Below are 22853 nucleotides of genomic sequence, written 5' to 3'. Positions count from 1 at the left end.
ACACACACACACACACACACACACACACACACACACACACACACACACACACACACTCTCTCTCTCTCTCTAACCATGTATACTCTCCCCAGATAGAACAGAAGCTCCCTGAGGGAAAGGATGGTTTTGTTTTGGCCTTTGTACATCCCTGGCACACTCAGAGCTGTGCTTGGCACATAATAGGAATTTGGTGGCTGTTGACTATCCTTTATTTCTGAGATGTAATCATCTATGCAGTATAATTTCTTTTCATAATGCTCTATAAACACTGTATACAATTATCTTCAAAAGAATGAAAGATGATATTGCCTCTAATTTTTAATTTACTCTAACCTTACTTAAATAATAAAAAACATTTTTTTTTTAAAACCCCACAAAGCTTTATTACACTGAGTGCATTCCAGGCATTCAAAACCTGCCCTTGCTCTGTGATTTAAAATACAATTTTGGTCACTAGGGCTGTAGTTCCTACATTCCTACAGAATAGAGTAATTGCCTTTTCCTGCAACATTAAACTTTTATTCCCACTTAGATTATGTTTCTGGGCCAGCCAATCTAAAACCCACAATTATAGCTTCTCTATATATGGATGAGAAATGCCATTGACAGGCATATTCTGGGGTCTGCAATTATTTGGGGAGAAAATACTGTATTTCATTCAGAAAGCCATGAGAGCTGAAGGATAACATATATATTTGAAACCTCTAGATGGCACTCCTCTATTTTCTTTCAACTTCAGTCCAGGATTTAGCACCTTAGGGATAAACCTCACTAACTCTCTAGAAGAGATTACTTGAGCAGAATGACCAAATACAGACTTAAAGCTGGAAGTGAAATTTCCCAAGCAACACTGTCTAAAAAATAAACACCATTACTCTCTTATAGTTTATGACATATTCAATTTCAGAAACTCCCTAAAAAGGGCAAAATCCTTTATTTCATTCAACATTCAGCACATAAGTAATGAGAAAGTGAAATACAGTGGGATATGGAATGATGTCACCATCAAAAAGTAAATGATCATTATCAATTTATATTTCCTGAGCTTAACAGTATATGAATTGGATCTATAATTGAATGTACTTTTCTCATATAAAATATGGTTAAAAAGGAGAATAAACTATAGTTAAAAATGGAAATTCTCCTAAGAACAAAACAACCTAAAAGGTATTTAATTCAAATAGGTGAAGAGAAACTGGAGTCTTGGATTAAAGAAAACAAAACATCAACTTCTCCAGATGCTAAGAAATATCCCCCATACTTGCTTCCTCCCCAAGGGCAGGGCAGGGCCTTGCTGATGAATAAAAATGAAAAGCTCTGGGCTCCTCCTCCTGAGAGCCAGAGCAGCAGTCCCCCTTCAGAGAGCTGCTTTCATCTGTTCCATGCGAGACGCCAAGCCGTCTCTGTAGTGAAAATCACCACGGCTCCAATGAAACCCAACAGACCAGAGCAGACTGTTAACAGGAGGATGTTCGGGCTGTGCCCTACCTCAATGTTCTGACAGGCATCTGGATGACTGAGCAGAGAGCTGCCTTTGGTGGTGTCTTAAAGTTGAAGAGTTTCCGGGGATAAGAATCAAAGGTGGAAGGAGGGCTAGGCAGACCAGGGCTTGGGGGAATCTAGGATCCTGATAGTTGTTTCCTTATGAGTTTCCCAGTATTTAGCCTGGAAAAGGAGAAATCTGGAGGAAGGATGGTGGGAGTAGGAAAAAGATTCTCAAAAACCCAGTCCTGTTATTTTAATGGTGTGGGGAGTACCCTGCATTCATGCATTATCAGCAAGATAGCTGTAACTCATCACTTTAGAGTTTCCACTTGTATGGAGAGGTCATACAGCTAATATGTGTCAGAGGTAGGACTTGAACCACGTTTTTCCTAATTTCCAAGGAGACCCTTTATCTATTATACCCCATTGCCTTCAAATTTAATTAGGACTATAATGTAAAATATGCTGATAGTTCCTAATTTCCACAAGCAAGGGGGATAATTGCTCTAAGAGCTTACTGAGGGGAAACCTGAAACCCTAACATGTGAGAAATAGCCAGAAGATCTGGTGATGTTTAGCCTCAAAAAGAAAAGGAAGCAAGGAAAGTCACGATAGCTATCTTCAAATATTGGAAGGGCTATCATGTACAAGTAGAGAATGTATTCTGAGTTGCTCCGGAGGGCAAAACTGGGACAAATGAATAGAATTTATAGGAAGAAAGATTTTGACTCAATATGAAGGAACCTTCTGATGAGTGAATCTAATAAGGGAACCTCATAAATCATTAAGTGGAAATGCTCAGGCAGAGGCTAAATGATTACCATGGATAATATAGAGGCCTAAGTGGGCAGTAAGATTAACTAACCTCTAAGGTCCTGCCAAACCTTAAGTTTCTAAGTTGGTGCATTAGAAGGGGCTAGCACAGGATTATATCTGACTAGAGAGAGGTCAGACATCTCCCTAGCTTCGAAGGTTTTTTAGAGGCACAAGACTCGACCAGATGACCTTGATGTCCCCTGTAGGTATTAGAATTCTTTGACTAGACTTGTTGCTATTGTGCATCGCAGGAATTTGTGAGCTGCACTGCCATCTGATAAAATGTCTGCATGTGGTCACAGTATGACAGTTATCATGTGGTGAACTGAAACAATCTTTGGCAATGAAAAGCATTTCTCCAAAAAACACCCCACACCCCCTCCAATTCCATTCCCTTCACATGCTAAAGGAAACAGAGCTGGGGGAAAAACACAAAAGGGAAGAGAAGACGAGGAAGGATTCTGGAGAAAGTAATTCAAAATCTATCGATATGCTTGTAGAGGCCCATTTTCTGGTCCCTATATAATGGTCCCACAAACCAGATTTGGAGTTGGCAGACACAGGTCTCCCAAAGGGAGATCCAAAACTGCCTCATTCTTTGACACTAACTAGGTGTGGCAGGCAAATCAACTAAACTTTTGGACGTTCAATTTCTGCATTTATAAAATGAGAGTGTTAGACTCATGATTGCTAAGGTTTCTTCTAGTTTCAAGATCCTAGAGAATAAAATATTGACTGGGTAAACTGATGATCACAGGTAGCTATGGGACTAGTTGAAAAGCTTAGCTCCAAGGTAAGTGAATAATGGGGCTAAAAGTCACTGTGAGAATACAAGCAGGATTCTTGGGCTTGCAAGTCAGCTGGGGAGAAATATACATGCTAAAAAGAAAACAGATTGGCTTATGTAGTCTGATTACTGAGTGATGAAGGAAGTAATGGAAGTCTAGAAACAGTAGGTTTTCATCCCAAAAAATAATAAGTAAAACGGGGTAGTGGAAATTTGGGAAATCCAACCACAAGGTTCCCAAAGCTGATTCCTATGATGGAGTGAGAGGCCAACTGTCCCTCAAACCTTTTATGTGCTGCCAACTAATGGGACCTGGCAAAGAAGCTATTTCTAGCTCTGTGGGCAGAGGGAGTGGCCTTGGAAGAAACGGAGTCATAGATTCTTTTAGGCCACATGAAACTACTCAGGGTTTAGGGAAGCACCAGGCATCTGTTTGTCAGGAGGAATGAAAGGGGAGGCAAGTAAGAGGTAATTACCCAGCAAATTCAAACTTCTTACTTGGAAGAAGGGTGAAGACAAGCTTCTCAAGAGCCCTCCCTCGTAACTACCAGATTTATTAAAAAATGATTCCAGAGAGCTCAGCTCAAGACTTTTACATTTATATTATTAATAAACTTCCTAGCAATGTTGTTCTCTTCAAAGTGGTTCAAACTTCAAAGGGGCTCTAGTCTGAAAAAACAAAAAAGCACAGAAGGAAACAGAAATAAAGTGGCTAATAAATCTCTAAAACATCTGTTCCTATGGAAAATGGATTGTTTATGAAACAAAAAAAGTCTAAATGTCATTACAATTTTAAATGATGAGAACAAGAATATTTAATTATTGACTACTCCTCTATTCTCAATTTACTCTAAAGCCTAGGTACTGGCAAGGAAAAAAAATTTGACAATATAATATGGTTTGATAAATGAGAACAGTAAAATCTATCTTGGAAGATGAACTTAGGACAGGGAGGAAAGTCCTGCTATGGAGTTTACCTATCATATTAAGCGTAATCAAGTTTGATTTTTGCAGGTATTCAGAAAAAATTAAAGAAATATTAATTACAAATCAAATTTCATTACCATAAAGCTTGAGTGATTGCCTAAATTCTTTAGTTGTACTGGCTATCACTTCAAACAATGGAAGCCACTGTCTGGGGCCTTAAAATCTTTTTATAAAAAAAAAAATCTTTTTATCATTCAAAAATTTACGTAATAAAAATATTTTGGATTTAACCATTATACTGAAAAGCTTCCAAGTCGAAGCTGATACATTCATTACTCCAACTAATAAAAAATGTCATTGTAACAGAAAATTTTGGATAGTACCTTATGATTTGTGTAAAGGAACTTGACCTTCATTTAGTCTTAAACTGTGCCAGTATGTTGGCAAGTGAAACGTGAGTATATTATTTATAAGCACTCATGTCTCTGTATTAAGAACACATGCTTACTCTGTTTAGATGTCAGAACAGTGACCACATGGAAGAGGTTTGACTTTAACAGATGGCTGACGTCAACAGCTTACTTTTATTGGATGTGCACTTAGGGTTCCACTGAAGGCCATTCCCAGCTCTCTCAGCCCACAGGCAAAGAATAAGACCTCTCTTAGGTACTGAGGCAGGTGACACTTCCTAGCTCTTTCCATATAACACTTACTATCTCAGTCAAAAACTGTTTCGTTGTGATTTTACCTCTTAATTCTTTCAGCAATGACTGCTCTACCAAAAGATAATCAAGGGAATATTTTGATTGTGGCAGGATCAGGGCTTTTTTTTTTAAAGCCTGCCTTCTCTGTAAATAGTTTTTATATTTGGAAAAGGCAGGCAACATTAAAGAGGTACTTGAATGCACATGAGTGTTGGCACTAAATAAGTCTAAACACAAACACAAAACCCCACAACGTAAAAACTCACCATCATTATATTTTGTCCTCAACTCCTTGCAAGGAAAAAGAAAAATCTGAATCAAGTACACACTAAGGTAAAAAAAAAAATTCTAACAGGATAGTTTCCAACATTAACCAGATAAGATGGCCCTTGAATTAATTTTAAGACCTAATACTTCTATATTTCTGTTTTCCACCAATGTATACGAAGCCAGACCTTTCTGGAATAGAATATAAAAAAACAACAACAACTTTCTTATGAATTTGATAGACAGGCACAGCAGAAAAGAGAATCCTCAAGGTGATAGTTCAGGAGATTTTGGCAAATAAGGATGGGGCCGAAGACAAAAGCTCCTGTTAAAATCCAAGCAATTCAAGCTGAAACACATTCCAAACCCCAACTACCCCACATACCCTGGCCATCAATATTTTAGTGTGGAAGCCACTAAGGGCTAAATTGCTTGGCCCAACAATCTCTACTTATTTGAAAAATGATACTTGTTCCTTTTAAATTTCTATGTTTTCAATCAATTCCACTGTGTGATCCTAGCACAGTGAGAATTCTTAAACTGACAAGGCTAGAATTCCTACAGCCCTATCCTTGGAAAGACCTTCATCCCACTAGAACATGGTCTGACCATTATAGCCCTCCCTGATACTCAAAGCAAACTTCATGTTCTCATTTGAAGATTTTTTCCTTAATCCTATTCAAATTCTGGCAGTAGAGTAAAATCTAGGTTAAAGATCAGTCCAGAGGGTTCAATTAGGCATACTCAGCTAACCACCTAGATCTACCTTTCTACTATGGAAAAGAATACAGTAATTTCTGGGAAAAGACACCTTTTTCCTAGTTGCTTCCTAAAACAATCTTCCTTATCTTTCTAAGCTGAGAATGGCAGAGTAAAAAGACGGAAGGATCAAAGACACAGGATTCTCCTACGTCCTTTATTCTCTTCATCAGTTCTTATCAACTCTCTGATGAGACATTTCACTAGAAAACACTGAAGGGTAACACCCTGTAGTCAAGAATTCCGAGGCCACACTCACCCATGACTGTCTACCTCTGCATGGTGGCCTGACTCAATGGGGCTGGACAGGGAATAAAGACTGTTTTATTTGTGATTCTTTGGTCATAACTGCTTTTACTGAACAGGATTCATAGCCTCTGACTCTTCTCTTAGGTGCAAAACATACACTAAAGGTCAAAAGAGAACTGGTGTGAAAACTCTAAGTAGCAGACATCCAGTGCCCTTTTCTTATTCTAAGATTCTATGATCAAGTGGTAGCCTCCACTTAACTACATAAGACTAAAGGGATGACAACTTGATTTTTCCCAGTACTCGCCGAAGAAAGTGATTTTAGCCATGAAGAATGCTGTGGTTCCTAGTGAATGGACCAATCAAAGCTGAGTTGTTTTCCTCTAAGTGCAGGCTTTCTGGCTGTAGTACATTCTGCATTGTGCATTCTCCAGAAGCATTATATAAGGCTAAGTCTTGTATTCTCAGTAATAAAATGCTTATGTAGCATTAGAATTAATTAAGTCACAATGAAGTCTAATCAATAAGGACTCAACAATATTGTCCACAAGAGATCTCTATGCACTCTCAAGGCATTACAGTTTTTCGCTGTAAATTAATTTTCCTTTAGCTAAATGGCTGCCTTCACTATATTTGCTTACAGGTGGTTCTCTGGGCAAAGGAACAAGCTAGGCTTTCAGAAGCAGGCTTCTGATGGTTGCTTTCATGTATCATTAGTGAATTTAATGCTCAAGAAAAAAAAAATATGCTCACATAAGGAACTGAGAAAGCTTCCTTGCTATTCTGTGCAGCTGTGTAACTGGTTATTCTAATGCTGATCTCATGCAGAAACTTCAACTAATACCAAATTTTGATTTGTGATTCCCTGACAGATCTGGGCCCAATGAGGTTCTTTAAGGACTGTAATACAAAAAAAGGAATGGAATGAGCTCACCACGGTCCTTTATTTGAGGGTTCAAATCAAGTTCATACCAAAAAAATACCTTTCTAAAACTCATTTACTTGACCCTATAACATATGTAACATAGAGTAATTAATCCTTAGTGTGAAATTATATTCGTATAATGCTTAAGTTTGTTAAACCAATCCTGCAACAGGTACTATTGCTGAGAGAAAAAAAGCCTTGGACTAATAGTCTAAATCTGGGGGTTCATGTACTGCCTCTGTCACAAACTCTTTGGGGTTCAGTTTCTTTGTGAGTAAAAAGTTTAGCCTAAACTACCAAGAGATAACTTTAAAGATACCTTCCAGCTCTCAATGTATAGACTGGTCAGTCAGTCATTAAGTAGCTTTTACGATGTGCCAGGCACTGTGCTAAGAGCTGGGTTATTAGAGAATTAAATTATCAGTGAAACCTCATTATCAAACAACCTAGACTAATTCCGTCAATTAAAAATACAGTTTCTGCTTAACACTGAGTCTGGTATAAGCTTTCAAGAAGTGAAAGTTGGTATAATAATTCATTTTTCAATAAATATTTGTTGACTACCTACTATGTCTAATATTCTTCATAACTCACATTTACATAATAATGATTTTGGATTTCGCAGGTGTAGGTACTTTCTTCCATGGTGCAGATCACAACCTATCCTTGCCCCCTTATATGTGACTCTTGTCCATGTTCTCTCATAAATCTTCCAAAGAGGTCTACCCAACATAATGGAGACCTTCTTGACATCAAGTGAATACCAGTGAAGGATGTGTTTTATCCATCTGATAAACCTTGCTCTTACTACATAACCAATCCAACCATTTTTCTTTGATGCTAACCTTTACAATACCTATCTTATGTGGTCCTTTCTTCGGTATAGTCAAGCAAAACAAATTCCTGCCTACTTATGTCTAAAAACATTTCATTATGCACCTAAATGAGCAGCATGCTTCCTCAGTGGTTCTCTGAAATCCTAGCTGGTCAATATATTGAACAGAATTCCTCAGTCTTTCAAAGTTGTTTTTCTTTATAATGTTTTTGAATAAATTGCTCTACTTCTTCCCTTCATTTCACTCTCAATCAGTTCATACAAGTGTCCCCAGGATCCTCTGAAAATGTCGCTTTTGGTTATTTTCTACAGCATAATAATATTCCATTATAATAATATACTATCATTTACTGAGCTGTTGTCTGATAGTTTGCAAACTCCCTAATTTTGGGTCCCTGTAAAGTTGAAGTTTTGTTTTACTTTTGATTATGCTCTCCTTGCTACCATCCTCCCTCATAATACCCCACCCCAGCTCCATTTCACTTCTTTTTCTCTGCTGAGTATTTCTGCACCAGATTGGGTGTGTGTTCAATTTCCCTTTGTCCAATTCAAATGAAAGCAAAGTTCATCTGAAGCCTAATCCCTCTGCTCCTTCTGTATAATTTTTTCTCACACACAAATTATAATAGAAAGTCCCTCTGACCACTAGTGAATTTCTTTCTCCCTCCTTTTTTTCCCCTTCTTAAAAATATCAGAACAGAACTAACCCACCCTACAGGTCTTCTGTCTGTCCCATTTAACTCTTTCAATGTCTTTATAAGGTATTAAGATCCTGAAGGGACATTTAGTTCTTCCCCAATTAGAATGTTAGATCTTTATCCTCATATAGCCCCTTCTAAATGCTCAAATAAATTTACTTACTAGGTTTCTCTTGATTCATGCTTGTATTCTAAAGTTCCTACTTCACCATCAGGGATGGTGAAAAATATATTCCATAAAAGTTCCATTCTTTTCCTCTATAAAATTATACTCAGATTTTCAGGGTTTACTTGATTGTAAATCTGCACAATATAATCTGTGTGTAATCAACCAGTCAATAAGCATTTATTAAATATCTGCTATGTGCCATGCAGTGTGCTAAGCACTAGGGATACAAATGTGATGAAAGAAAAACAGTCCCTGCCCTCAAGGAACTTACAATCTAAGTCCAAAGTAGGGCAGCCAGGTAGGAAACGAGAAGTCAGAGCTGAACTCCTTCCATAAATGGAGAGCTCGTGGCCCCACCCTCTAATCAGAGGAACAAGCCTTGGATCTCTTACTGTTCAGAGCAGAAACTGCCAAGTCTGGTGTGATCCTATTAGTGGCTGCCTGGTACCTGAACCCTTTCTTTCTGGTTACTCAGAAATATTTTTTCTTTGACAAAGAGGCTCTAGAGCAGGGGTGGAGAACCTGTGACCTCAAGGCCATATGTGACCCCTTTAGGTCCTCAAGTACAGTCCTTTGACTGAATCCAAACTTCATAGAATAAATCCTCTTAAAAAGTTCCCTATCCCTCCCTCTAGAGTCTGGCTATGACATTCCTGGAACTTTTCATTTTGGGGTTTCTTTAAACTGGTGGATTCTCTTGGTTTTTACTTCCCTCTTTGGTTCTAATAGATTTGGGCAGTTTTTACTTATGATTTCATAAAACATAGTGTCCAGTTTTTAAAAATGATTTTCTGGTAGTCCAAAGATTCTTAAATCATCTGGTTTTTTGGTCAGTTGTTTTTGATAGTAGATTTTTATCCATCTTTTCAAAGTTGATTTTGTTCTAACAGGAGTTAATGATAATGGCTGCTCACAGAACCATGTTCTCCCTTAGCCCCAAAGGTAGAAAACTGTACCACCTCCTTGGGAAGTCCTCATATTCCTAAGTTCATGGTTCTAGAGTTGGGACCTCAGCAGTCATCAAATTCAATCTCCTCATTTTAGAGATGAGGAGACTAAGGCACAGAAAGAGTAAATGACTTACCAAGGACCACATTGCTAACAAGTACCTATCTTCATCAGGACACACCTTCCTTGCCTAACCTAAATCATAATGCCTTTTTCCTTCTCTGAATTCCCATTAGTACTTCCTAAACACACACACACACACACTCTCCCCCCCACCCCCCCATAGGGACTGAACCTCATTGCTGGGAAGCTATCACTGAGGAATTTCCTCCAGCAATGAGGATCTACACCTTCTGCACAGCTTAAAGTCCTTTAACACTTGCCTAGAACAACAAGAGGTCACGTGATGTGCCCAGTTATGCATCAAGCACATTTCAGAAACAGTAACTTGACCCTGGGACCCCTTAGCTTAAAGAATAGCTTTTATTCACTCCTCCACAAAGCCCCCACTGACTCTTGAGAGTTTAATATTCTATCATATTTTCTAGTCCACACATTTCTATACATGCAACTTCTTCCTTTAATTGTGGTATAGGCTCCTTGAAATTAAGAATTATGTCTTTTTCTTCCCCACCCCACCCTCCAATCTCTGCAGTGAATACAGTAGGGCCTAATTAATTCATATTCATTCACCAGAGCCCAGATTTGGAGCCGGAAAGGACCTTGGAGGTCTTCTAGTCCAACTTGCTCATTTTATAGAGTAGGAAACTTGCCCAAGGTCACACAAGCAGTAAGTGATAGAGCTAGGATTTGAACCCAGGTCCTCTGACTTCAAATTCAGCATTCTTTCCACTATACCACAAAGTCTGTTGACTTGACTCACTGATGTTAAGTTATGGAAGCTATAACAATAATTTTCCTCTTCCTAAAACACTTCCCTCACAGCAACTGCATAAAAAAGGTAATATAATTATTATTAATCTTCATTTTACAAATAAGGAAGCTGATGCTCAGCCAAGTACTCAGAGCTAATAAACATCAAAACCAGGTGTCTTGACAAGAAGATTCCAGGGGTAGAGAAAAAGATAAACCTAGCTCAGATATGTGATACTGAACCCAAAAAAGAACTCAAGTAGTATAAGATAACTGAGAAAGTTCTGGACTTGAAATCAGCAAGATCTAAGTCCAAATCCCACTTGTGATTTGTGACCATGGACAAGTCATTTAACATCTAATAGCCTCAGTCCCCTCATGTATAAATGGAGATACATGTCATATCCAACTCATGAGGTTATGTATGGCTCAGATGAAATAACATCAACAAAACACTGTGCAAATTTTAAAGCTCTAGACACATGTTGGTTGTTATTATTATAGTCACACTATGTCCAGTAGTACTGCAGAATAAAAAAAAACACCACCACCAAACTATCAAGATTCTGAAATAACTCTCTCAATATCCTCTGTTTCAAGTGAATGTCTGGACAATGCTGGGTACACTCTTGCTCAGAAACAGGAGAATGTAGTCAATTACCTCTGGGCCTTTAGGTCTGCCACATACATACAAGGAGCATCTATAGCACTTAAATATAGTACTAAGTGAGGGAAAGAATGAATACCCTAACCCTTCCATCTTTCATTAAATTGTCCTTCTGATATTTTTCCCATATATGACTTGGAACTCAGTGACTTCAGACAGTACTGAACTCATTTGTATTGCTGACAGCAGGTAAAAAATCACTCTTCAAGCCTACCAAAGTTTATGTTTCATGTTTGCATCCTTTTCTATATTCACTATGTATATACTGAAGCTTTTGTTCCAATTAATTACCTATGAAATAACTCCTCCATCATAAAAGAACAACTATCACAAAACACTCAATCACACACTCATGATTATCAGTCCATATTTTACACATTAAAAAACTTGTTATGAAAAACATGGTAAGGAGTTGTCAAAAATCCAAGACCAAGAATATTGACTGTAGTCAGATCACTGAACAGTTGGAAGTAAGGAAGAGTGAGATGAGACAGCCTCTTTTATAACAGATTCCAGAAGGCTTTAGCTTGTCAAGTCTTTCACCTGAACAAGACATCTTTTTTGACAAAACAATGCTTACAAACAATGCAAACATTTAGTTTCCTCTAAGTGAAAGGAATGCAGTATTAATCTTGATTCATAAACAGGGAGGTCAGTTGTACAATTATTTAGTCATGTCATCAAGATAAACCATTATGGGTGAATTCTAGTGATTGGTCAGACCAGAATAATTTATTGGATAAACATGTATTAAGGTGAGGAACTGAAGGCACCTTTGACTTATTATGAGTGAAGGTCTACACCAAGGATTCTTAACCTGGGGTCTGCAGGTAAATTTCAGGGGTGTTTATGAATGTGGATGGAAAACAATTACATCTTTATTTTAGTATAATTGATTTCTTTGTAATTCTGTTTGTTTTGTACATTTCAAAAGATTCTTCCGAGAAGGGACCACAGTCTTCACCAGAATGCCAAGAGTCTATGACACAGAAAAAATGAAGCCCTGGTCCAGAAGGTCAGTGAAGTATCAGGCTGAAGGAATTCTCACAGCATCCTGCTACTCTGGCACTTTATGTTCCTCCTGTCTCAGGAGCCTCAGCTGTCCTCAAAGCAGCAGGTACAATGGATCATGGCAGGCTTCGGACAAAGCAAAACTTGCTCCAAGAAAACTAGAGGCTGTGTCACTTTTTCTTTTGTACTGCCTATGTCTCACACATAGAAGGTGTGTTTACTAGATGGAATTAAGTTTAGAGTCATGTAACATAAATATCACATACTATCTTGTAGTATAGATACCTGTACACATGACAATGATCAGGGGGCACAGTGAAGAGGGCACGGGATTTGAGAGCAAAGAAGACCTGAGTGAATCTAGGCTCACACACTTCTGAGCTGGGTGACCCTGGCCAAGTCACATAATCTCTCTCAACTTCAGTTTCTTCATCTGTAAAACGAGGATAATAAAAGTACCTAGCTCACAGGCTTGTGGTGAGGATCAAATGAGCTAACATATTTAAACTGCTTTGCAAACCTTAAAGTACAATATACAGTAAATGCTAGCTATTACACAGCTCTCTATCCTTCACAACACACTGCATATAAAACAGGTGCTTGCTAAATGTTTATCAAATCAAAGACAGAGGACAGAAAATCCAATTAAACTTTGGAAATAAGCCAAGAAGAATAAGAAAAATTCTAGATGCCTATCCCAACTAAAGCAATTCACTACTCTGCCCCATTGCTATATCCTTTCTTTTCAGGAATAAAGTAGCTCAAGAAAGAGATGACAGCATAATTCACTCGGGATATTATAGAGACCAGAGAAGTAGAGAAAAAGTTATTCTTTTAGGCTCTGTCTCTATAAATATCCTTGAAAGATGCTGACCCCTAATGATCTTAAGAGGCTAGGGAAGTCAGATCTGCCTCACTTTCACACAGAAGAATCAAAATAGGAAAATTATTCTTCCCTTGTTCAGCAAAGATCCACATTTTTCAGTCATTAACTCTAGGGAAATGGCATTTCATTAAAAGTGAAATATGTCTAATTTTTTTTTCTACTTATTCCCTCAAGGGCTACATATATGTCTGGACCTTTGTGTCTGAGCCAATAGGTATGGATATGTACTTTCTGTGTTCTCTCTTAAAATGAACACAAATTATTCAGCGGAACTAAAAACATCACTCACTGAAAATCCTCTGGAGCCCTCCCATTCTAATGTAAAGGTAAATGGTAAAGTGCCTTAGATTTCAGGCACTCTTTTCAGTCTTAAAACCTTCCAAAAGCTCTTCACTTTACCACCCACTCATTCAAAATTTGTTTGAGTAGGGAGTGGGAAAATGAGAAATCCCAAATTTCCATAGGAGTTTTAAGTGGAAAACTAAGATATAAAGTTAGCTGTTGCCCTCAGCTTCAAGCCAGGTCTCAGGGAATAGCAGTTCTGACCCGAGTCACTGAGTGTGAAAAGAGTCATAATGCTGGTAGCAAAGAAGCTGGCAAACTGGGGTCTGAGGACAGTTTCCTGTCAACTGTACCCCACTGCCAGGTTCTCAGCGCTAGTAAGTGGCATCTGTGGTATGTACTGACAACTCCCTTACCTGTGGACATGAAAAATGGAATCCGGAACTTTCCACTCAGCACCCGGGCCCGAAGATTCTGTAGGGTGCTCCCATCGAATGGTAGGGCACCACAGACAAGCACATAGAGGACTACTCCAAGGCTCTGCATCCCAAACAGAGAGTACATATTTAGTAAACAATAAAAGAAACAAAATAGACCAACATAATGAAGATGATAGTCATGTACATGATGATGAAACAATTTCTTGGAGAAATAAAACTATTAATGTGGGTTTATGCCAAGACAAAATTTTTAGAATATGTAACTCTTTCACTGATAGATTTTCATTTCAAAGTAGTACCTCAAATATTTTTCTAGCTATTACCCTCCTCAAGTATGGAGCGTGGCAACAAAAGGAAGAATCCTTTGTTCTAAGCACAGCAATCACTTGAACTAATTAGAACTTGTGGTATTTATGTAATTGCAAGGGAATTTCCATATGGTAGCTCATCATTTGTGAAGTCTATTAGGAGGCAAGCTCTATGGGGTAAAAATTTGACCAAGATTCCACTGCTTCTATAAGCACAGAATTTGTAGGGTACTCTAAAGTAAGGCTATTATCATTAAAGACTAGTATGCCGTGTGTTAATTATGCAAAACAACAACTTACCCAAATATCCACTTTGGGCCCATCATATTCCTTTCCTTCAAAGAGTTCAGGGGCAGCATATGGGGGACTCCCACACCAGGTCTTCAGTAATTGCCCTGGGGTAAAGATGTTACTGAACCCAAAATCTGGAAAGTAATTGAGAAGAGCAACTACTGTTACTTTTGTTTTAGACACAAACTCCAGTTTCTGTAATAGAAGAACTTTACCCTGGTAAATTTGAAAATCATCTGGTAAAGATAAGGTTTACAAAAGTCAAAGCAATATCATTTTGATAGTTAACCACTTAAACTAAAGACTAAAAGATAAATGGAGAAGGACAGACCACAGGATTATAGAATTAGAGCTGGAACTATGGAGGACATCTGGTCTAACTTCCTCATTTAATAGTGGAGGAAACCGAGGTCTAGAAAAGTTGTGACTTGCCTAAGATCACACAGGCATCAATCATTTATTAACTGACCAATGGAAATAGGCATTTATTAAGTGCCTACTGTGTGCCAAGTACTGTGCTGGGTGAGGGGTTAGAGACAATAATGCAAAGTCCCTGCCATTAAGAAGCTTACCTTCAGTCAAGGGAAAGAAGGACACATAAAATATAGAAATAATAGGGTAATTTTAGGAGGGGAATCAGTAGTAGATAGGGGTTGGAGAATGAAAAAAGGCCTTCATTAGAAAGTAGCGTTTGAATTCAGACTGGTAGGAGACTGGGGATTTTATGAAGAAGAGGTAAGGAGGGAGTACTTTCAAGGCATGGGAGACACAATATGTAACAGCACCGAAAAAGGAATGCCGTGTGAAGAACAGCAAGACAGAGAATAAGAGGAGATAGGATTTGGACCCAGATCCTCTGATTCCAAATTCAGCACACATTCCACTGTGCTATGACCCCAGGGTCATGTGAAAATGGATGTCTCATATCTACTTCTCCACAAGTAAATTCTATGAAACATTCAAAGAATAATTAATCCCAATATTACATAAAGTATTTATAATATTAACAAAAGGAGGTACTCTTCCAAACTATTTCTATAGTACAAATGTGATTTTGGTGCCTAAGCCAGGGAGAGACAAAAAGCAAAGAAAATTATAAACCAATATCCCTAATGAATAATGATGCAAAGATTTAAATAAACATTAGCAAGTAGACTATAACATTAAAATTTTTTCAATGAATGAATTTAATGAACATGGCATTTATCACTACGTGTAAATCACTGTGCTAAGCACTGTGGATACAGATACAGAAGTCAGACCATTATCACTCCCCATAGAGCTCACATTCCAGTGGAGAAGACAACACCCAGGGGAAGTTCCAGCTGTAAAGTCAGATGGAACGGTCCCTTGGTCCCTAGGGTACACAAAGGAGATGATAATGACTCTTCTTTAACATCATTTTTACTGATAAAATCCTATCAGTTCTGAGGTTGAAACATTCAACAGTACCAAGGACTTAAGTGACCAAGAATATTCTCCTCTGGTTCTTTACTGGCTGGGGCTGTAGAACCTGCAAGGACTAGTTGCCAAGAAGCCTGATGCCTTTCCAAAGGAGTAATGGCTGTGCAGCAACAGGCTAGAAGCACAGTCATTCCCAAAGTTCTATCTCCATCAGAGTTTGAGAGATAATCATCAGGGCAGCAGTGGGGGGTTGACTTGCTTGACACATGATGCTTCCTCTCTCTCCCTTGGGGTGTCCCATGGCTTTAGCTCGGCTGTCTTTTCTGCTCTGTGCTCGGCAGCTGGTAGGGATGGCTGGTCCCTTCTTCAAAGAATGTGCTTTCCCAGATGATGGTTATGAAGCTAGAAGGGAGAGAACTGTTCTGGGGGGTTGCCATTAATCGCTTGGGCTCTTGTGCTTATCTTCCTGTTGGCAATAGCTGGTTAGTAGTTATTACTGCTGCTGATGAGAAAAGTGAACCCCTCCTCTACAATGACTTCTCACTTCAATGAAGCCTGGGAGGGAGGGGGAAGCTGGGCTTGAAGCAAGTCTGGTGATTTGGGAATAAGAGTTCTTGGCTAGCAGAGTTTAAGGGGAAACAGTGATCACGGCAGTGGTCATGATGGCAGTGTAAACACCTAGAAAATGCTGCCTCCTGTCCCTCCCACAGGGTGCTCTACTACTTTAGTACTATGACCACGTTAGGTTTATATCAGGAATAAAGGGCTGGTTCAACATAAGGAAAATTATAAATATAATAAACCATGTGAATAATATAAATGAAAAGACTTCCATAGGTTTTTGAATCTATATAGAACCCTATACCTATTTCTATTAAGAAATCTAGAAATCATAAGAAAAAGACTTTCCCTTAATATAGTAAATAATATCTATCTAAATCCAAGGGTAAACATTACATGTAATAAAGAAAAGTTAGAGACCTTTCCAATAAGACTGCAGGAAAAGCAAAGATGCCCATTATCATCATTACTATTAACATAGTATTAGAAGTACTAGTTATAGCAATAAGACAAAGCAAAAATTGAGGGAATAAGCACAGGCATATGCTTCTATAAGCATACCAACCATTAGCATATGAGCTAGAAAAAGAAATCCCATTTAAAATAACTATCAAAGTTATATAATATCTAAGAGCACATCTTCCAGTATTTACCCAGGAGCTATTTAAATCTAACTATAAAACAGTCTTTGCAGAAATAAGGTAGACATTAGCAAATGGGGGAAAAACATTAATTGTTCATGGTTGGGTTGAGTCAGTATAAGAAAAATGACAATATTACTTAAATTAATTATTCAGTCCTGTACCAAACTACCAAATTATTATTTTATATAGCTAGAAAAATAATGAAATTCATATGAAAAAACAAAGTTAAGAATTTCAAGGGTAATAATGGGGGGGGAAGTTTGAAGGATGGGGCTATTACCTATCAGTACTGATTCTCAAAGCAATAATCATTACAATGATTTACTACTAGTTAAAAAAGAGAAAGGTCAATCGTGGAACAGGTTAGACATACAACAAACTGAAGCAAAAAATCCCAATAGTATAGTATAAGATAAACCCAAAGGTGTCAGTTACTGGCAAAAGGCCTTACTAAGTGACAAAAAACATAGGGAAAACTGGACCATAGCTGAGCAGAAATTAGATTTAGACTAACACCTCACATCAAACACCAACTTAAGCTCCAAACAGATAACATAATCTAAGTATAAAATAATGTAATGAAGAAGTTAAAGGAACAAGGAAGAAATTAATATTTGGATCTATGGATACAGTCTCCAAATGGAGAAGAGTCCATGACTACAAAAGCAACAGCAAATATCACACAAATTAAAACAGGCAATTTTGCTTAAATAAAATTTTAAAGGTCTCATATCCAACATGTAAAACTAAGAACCATTCTCAAATAAAGAGGGTTTGAAACAAGGATTTTTCAAAGTAAGAAATCCAAGCTACCAAACAAATATATGAAAAAAGTGCTCTAAATCACAAATAATTAAAGAATTGTAAATTGAAGTGCCTCTGAAGTTCTGCCTTACAGCATCAGACCACCAAAGACGACAAAAGAAGAAAAAGGCAAATTCTGGAGGAGTTATGGGGAAACAGGCACACCAGTGCATTACTGATGGAGCTGTGAATTGGTTCAATAATTTTGGAAAGGGATTTGGAACTAATGCCTCCCAAATTACTAAAATATGCATGCCCTTTGACCCAGATATATTGTTACTAAGAAATCAAATAAAGAAGAAAAGTATCTTTATGTACAAAAATATCTGTAGCTAGTTTTTTATATTAGCCCTAAACTAGAAACTAAAGGGATGTCCTATTTGGGAATGTGCTAAACAAACTGTGGTATGTGAATGTAACTGAATATTATTGTTCAACAAGAAATGATAGAATAGACATTTTCAGTGGAATTGAGAAGACCTCTATGAACTGATAGAGTGAAGTAAGCAGAACAAGAACAATTTGAACAACGATAGTAACATAGAGAAAACCACTTTAAAAGACTCTAGAAATCTAATCAAAACAATTATAGAGCATGAGTCCAAAAGAAGAAAGACAAAATGCAATACTTAATGCCAGCAGAGACATGATGAACTTAAAATGCACACACACACACACACATATATATATATATATATATATATATATATATATATATTTAGACCAGGTGAATGAGAGAATTCCACTTCCTAGATTATTCAGCTATGTATAGAAGGCTTTATTATTATTATTAGCTTGTTTTTCAATTTTTATTTGCTCAGTGGGGGAGGGGAGAAGTGCAAGAGGAAGATTATTTTTAATAATATATTTAATATTTTATTTTTCTTCAATTACATATAAAATTTTTAACATTTATTTTTTAAAATTTTGAGTTTTAAATTCTCCTTGTTCTTCCCTACCCTCTCACCTCATTGAGAAGGCAAACAATTTCTATAGGTTATACACATGCAGTTATGTTAAACATATTTCCATATTAATAATGAAAGAAAACACAGAACAAAAAAACCCCAAACAAACAAGAAAAATAAAGTTAAAAAAATTATGCTTCAGTCTGCATTCAGACCCCATCAGTTCTTTCTCTAGAGACAGGTAACATTTTTTAACATAAGTCCATTGGGATTGTTTTGGATCATTGCATTGCTGAGAAAAGCTAAATCACTGAACAATGCTGTTGTTCTTGTGTACAATGTTCTTCTGGTTCTGTCCATTTCACTTTGTATCAGTTCACTTAAGTCTAAGAAAGATTAGTTTTTTTAAAGAAGAAAAAAAGAATATTTCTAATATCATAAACCATAAATAAATATTATTTATTGTTGTGCCATGATGTTGCTCTGAATTGAAACTCAGGCACTGAACCTCACTGCCAAAGAGGAATGGTGAAAACATACTGTATCATCTTGTTGCTTTAAAATATATATTTCAAAGCATTGCCTTAATAGAATAGGAATGCTACTGATATTACTATTATGAGGAATAAATGTAGAATATTTGTTGAAAAAAATAAAATATTAAGTGACTGGGATCTAAAATGGATATTTAAATCACTGTACTGTTAATATACATAAAGCATAATTAAATAAAATTTAAGAAAAAAGCCAAATGGACAATTTTAATTACATAAAATTGAAAAGTTTTGCATCAACAAAACTGATGAAGTCAAAAACTGAGATTGCCTGTTGACAAAACTAAAAGGAAAATAATTAATTGGGGAATAAATCTTTGTAGTAAATTTTTCTGGTAAATGGCAGTTATAGAAGATGTGTAGGGAGCTAATTCAAATACATAAGAATAAAACCCATCCTACAATAAACAGTGAAAGGATATGAACAGGCAGTTATCAAGAAAAAAAAAATCCAAGCTATCAAAAGCTATATATGCATGTTCCAAATCACCAATAATTAGCGAAACACATATTAAAACAATTCTGAGGTTACACTTCATTCCCATCAAATTACTACAGCTGAAGACAAAGGGAATTGACAATCATTGGAGGAGCTGTGGGAAGACAAGTATATCAGAGCACCATTCATGGAGCTGTGAACTGGTCCAGCCATTGTGCAAAGAGATCTGGAACTATGGACTGCACATACCCTATAAAACAGTAGTATCACTACTAGGCCTATACATTAAAGAAATTTTTTTAAAAAGGGAAAAGACCAATATGTAAAAAAAGATTTATAACAGTTATTTTTTGTTGCAGTAAAGAAGCAGAAACAAAAGAGTTAATCATTATTTGGAGAATAGTCGAACAAATCATGATATATAAATGTGATGATGTAAAATAGTTTAAACTTTTTTTTTTTTGCTTTTTGGAGGGGCAATTGGGGTTAAGTGACTTGGCCAAGGTCACATGGCTAGAGGTGTGTGTGTGTGTGTGTGTGTGTGTGTGTTTGTGTTAAGAGTATGACGTCAAATTTGAACTCAGGTCCTCCTGACTGCAGGGCCAGTGCTCTATTCACTGCGCCACCTAGCTGCCCAGTTTAAACTTTAATAGCTTAAAACTGCTCTAAGACTTGGGATACTCCATATTACTGTACCATAAGAAATGACCAAAAAGGTGGTTTCAAAGAAACCTGGGAACATTTTATGAAGTGATGTAGGATTAAGTGAACAGAAGCAGTAGAACAATTTATATAGTAATAACATATAAAGAAAAAGAACTTTGAACCACATAAGAACTATATCAATTCAGGGACCAAACATGACTCCAGAGGTCTTGCTACAGAAGCAAGCCTAACTCCTTTGCTATCACAAACCATGCCTAACACCTGAGAAAGAGGGCAGACTACAAAGATGGAATGAGGCAGAAGTTGTCCAAAGTGAATAATTTGTAATAAGGAAAGGCTCTCCAGGGATGAGCAAGGGGGAGGAGGAAAGTCATCAGAAAATGACAATTATACACACACAAGAACACTTCAATAAAGTATTTGTTAAAAAAAAAAGTCACATGAGATTATTTCCAGTTTCTTTTCTGCCATATAAAGTAAGCCTAGATTGAAGTAAACTGCTTGATAGAAGTTTCTTATGCTGTTCTTTGGAAAACCTTGGAGAGATTTGAGCTAGATAACACAATTAGCTTGAGCTACCTTAATTCTCTATTCTTTTCTCCTATATTACCTATCAAAAGGAATTTATGCAAGTCAAGCTGGTTCTCCGGTGGTCATCTACAATCTTAATCTTTTTTTTTTTTTTGGCCTTTTGGAAGGGGGAAGGCAGGGCAATTAGGGTTAAGTGACTTGCCCAAGGTCACACTGCCAGTAAGTGTTAAGTGTCTGAGGCCAGATTTGAACTCAGGTCCTCCTGACTCCAGGGCCGGTGCTCTGTTCACTGTGCCATCTAGCCACCCCTCCAGTCTTATTCTTAATCCCATTTTCGATACTTTGCCCAAGCATTCTTCTTCCAATCTGTCATGTCACATAACTTTTTTTTACAACTACCTCCATGAAAAAATCTCTTTTGGAATAATGCAATTTATTGGGTCTGTTTTGGTCTGCTCCAAAAATTTCCTAATAACTTTCAATTATGTTTCTTTTTAATCAAAGTAATTTTATGATATCTTCTCCCATCTCCAGATCTTTCCCATATAACAAAGTAGCATTTGAGTAAAAACCCAATTGATAAAGCAACTGTGCCTGACAGAATATGAATACATTTCCATACTCTCAGTCTCTACCAGAGTTATAACTCTCCTTCTATTTTCTCTGAGATCAAGATTAGTCTCTACAATTAATCTAAGTCAGGTGGTATTTCAGGGTTGTTTCTGTTTATAGTTTTATAGTCATTTTCTATATTGTTCTCTTGGTTCTACTCTCTTTTCTGCATCTATTTACACAAATGTTCCCAAGTTTCTCTGAATCCCTCAATTTAGCACTTCTTATACCATAATAATATTCCATTATATTTATATACCATAATATTTTCAGTCCTCCCCAACAGATGGGCACCCAATTTATTTTTAGGGTTGTTTTTTTTTTTTGCTGTCACAAAGAGTTTTACTATGACTACTTTGTTACAACATGGGGACTTTGCTTTTGTAACTGACCTCCCTAGAATATATACATAATACTAGGATTGTTCTGTCAAAGCATAAATACAATTTAGTGGCTTTTCTTGAATAATGACAAAGATACACACAAAATGCACACACTCAATACCTACAATAGTAATTTCAATACAAGACAAACAAGAACTTAGAAAAATAAAACAATTCTAACCTATTATATTCTTAACTGATATCTAAAGAATGAATTTTAAGTGAATTCGCTTGCAGTTTAATAATAATAATAATTGATGATGATGATAACTAACATTTACATAACCCATGCTATGTGCCAGGCATCGTACTAAGAGTTTTATAAATTTTATCTCATATGATCCTCAGAAGAACCCTGGGAGTTAGGTATTATTCCCATACAGATGAGGAAACAGGTAAACAATGGCTAAGTGACTTGCCAGTCACACTACTAGGAAGTATCTGAAGAGGCTACATTTGAAATTAGGTCTTCCTGACTCCTGACCTGGCACTCTAAGTGATGCAGTAAACACCAATAAAAAAATTAGGTAACAATCAGCGTGGAGCCCCACAAAGAATTTATATCACCCATTGGGCATCCCCAAGCTGAAGAACCTAGAAGTCATCTTGAGTGATAAATGAGCAACAGGCTGGCTTCAGAGAACTGTTGGGAACACAAATATTCATTTATCATTCATCAACAAGCACTTATTAAGTGATATGGCAGGCGAAGGGGAAACAAAGACAAAAGCCCCAAACTCCCTGACATGAAGGAATCTGTATTTAAATTTGCATGTATACAATGTCTACAATCTTATTTGTTTTATAGTAAGGATAAAGACAGAGGACAATCCATCTAGACAATGAAAGGACAGAAGAGATGAGGAATTCATTGTATATGCACTTCCTCAGACAACAGAAGCCGTGACAGTGGTATGTATTTTCTTCGTGGAGCCTAGGCTTATTTCTTGCATTCCTCACAAGTAACTCTTAACATAATTTGTTAGATCTCTTTTCTAACTGCCAGGATTTTGGTTGGTT

At 37.0% G+C, this 22853-nt stretch overlaps 1 protein-coding gene across 2 annotated transcripts in view; it reads right to left on the bottom strand.

Annotated features, from left to right (window-relative positions):
* The window catches only part of SIK3 (SIK family kinase 3), a 284614-nt gene that overhangs the window by 45147 nt on the left and 216614 nt on the right, over positions 1-22853 (bottom strand). For both annotated transcript variants that reach the window (XM_069080272.1, XM_069080273.1), the window contains exons 5-6: positions 14337-14461; positions 13705-13828 (exon numbers count right to left, since the gene is read on the bottom strand). In XM_069080272.1, coding sequence (XP_068936373.1) covers positions 13705-13828; positions 14337-14461 — 249 coding nt within the window. The remainder of the gene's footprint in view (positions 1-13704; positions 13829-14336; positions 14462-22853) is intronic.

Source organism: Petaurus breviceps, unplaced genomic scaffold, assembly GCF_028583685.1.
Source record: "Petaurus breviceps papuanus isolate PSGF00001 unplaced genomic scaffold, PetGlider_PUasm1.0 91133, whole genome shotgun sequence".
Taxonomy (NCBI): domain Eukaryota; kingdom Metazoa; phylum Chordata; class Mammalia; order Diprotodontia; family Petauridae; genus Petaurus; species Petaurus breviceps.
This window is presented reverse-complemented; position numbering and strand designations above follow the sequence as displayed.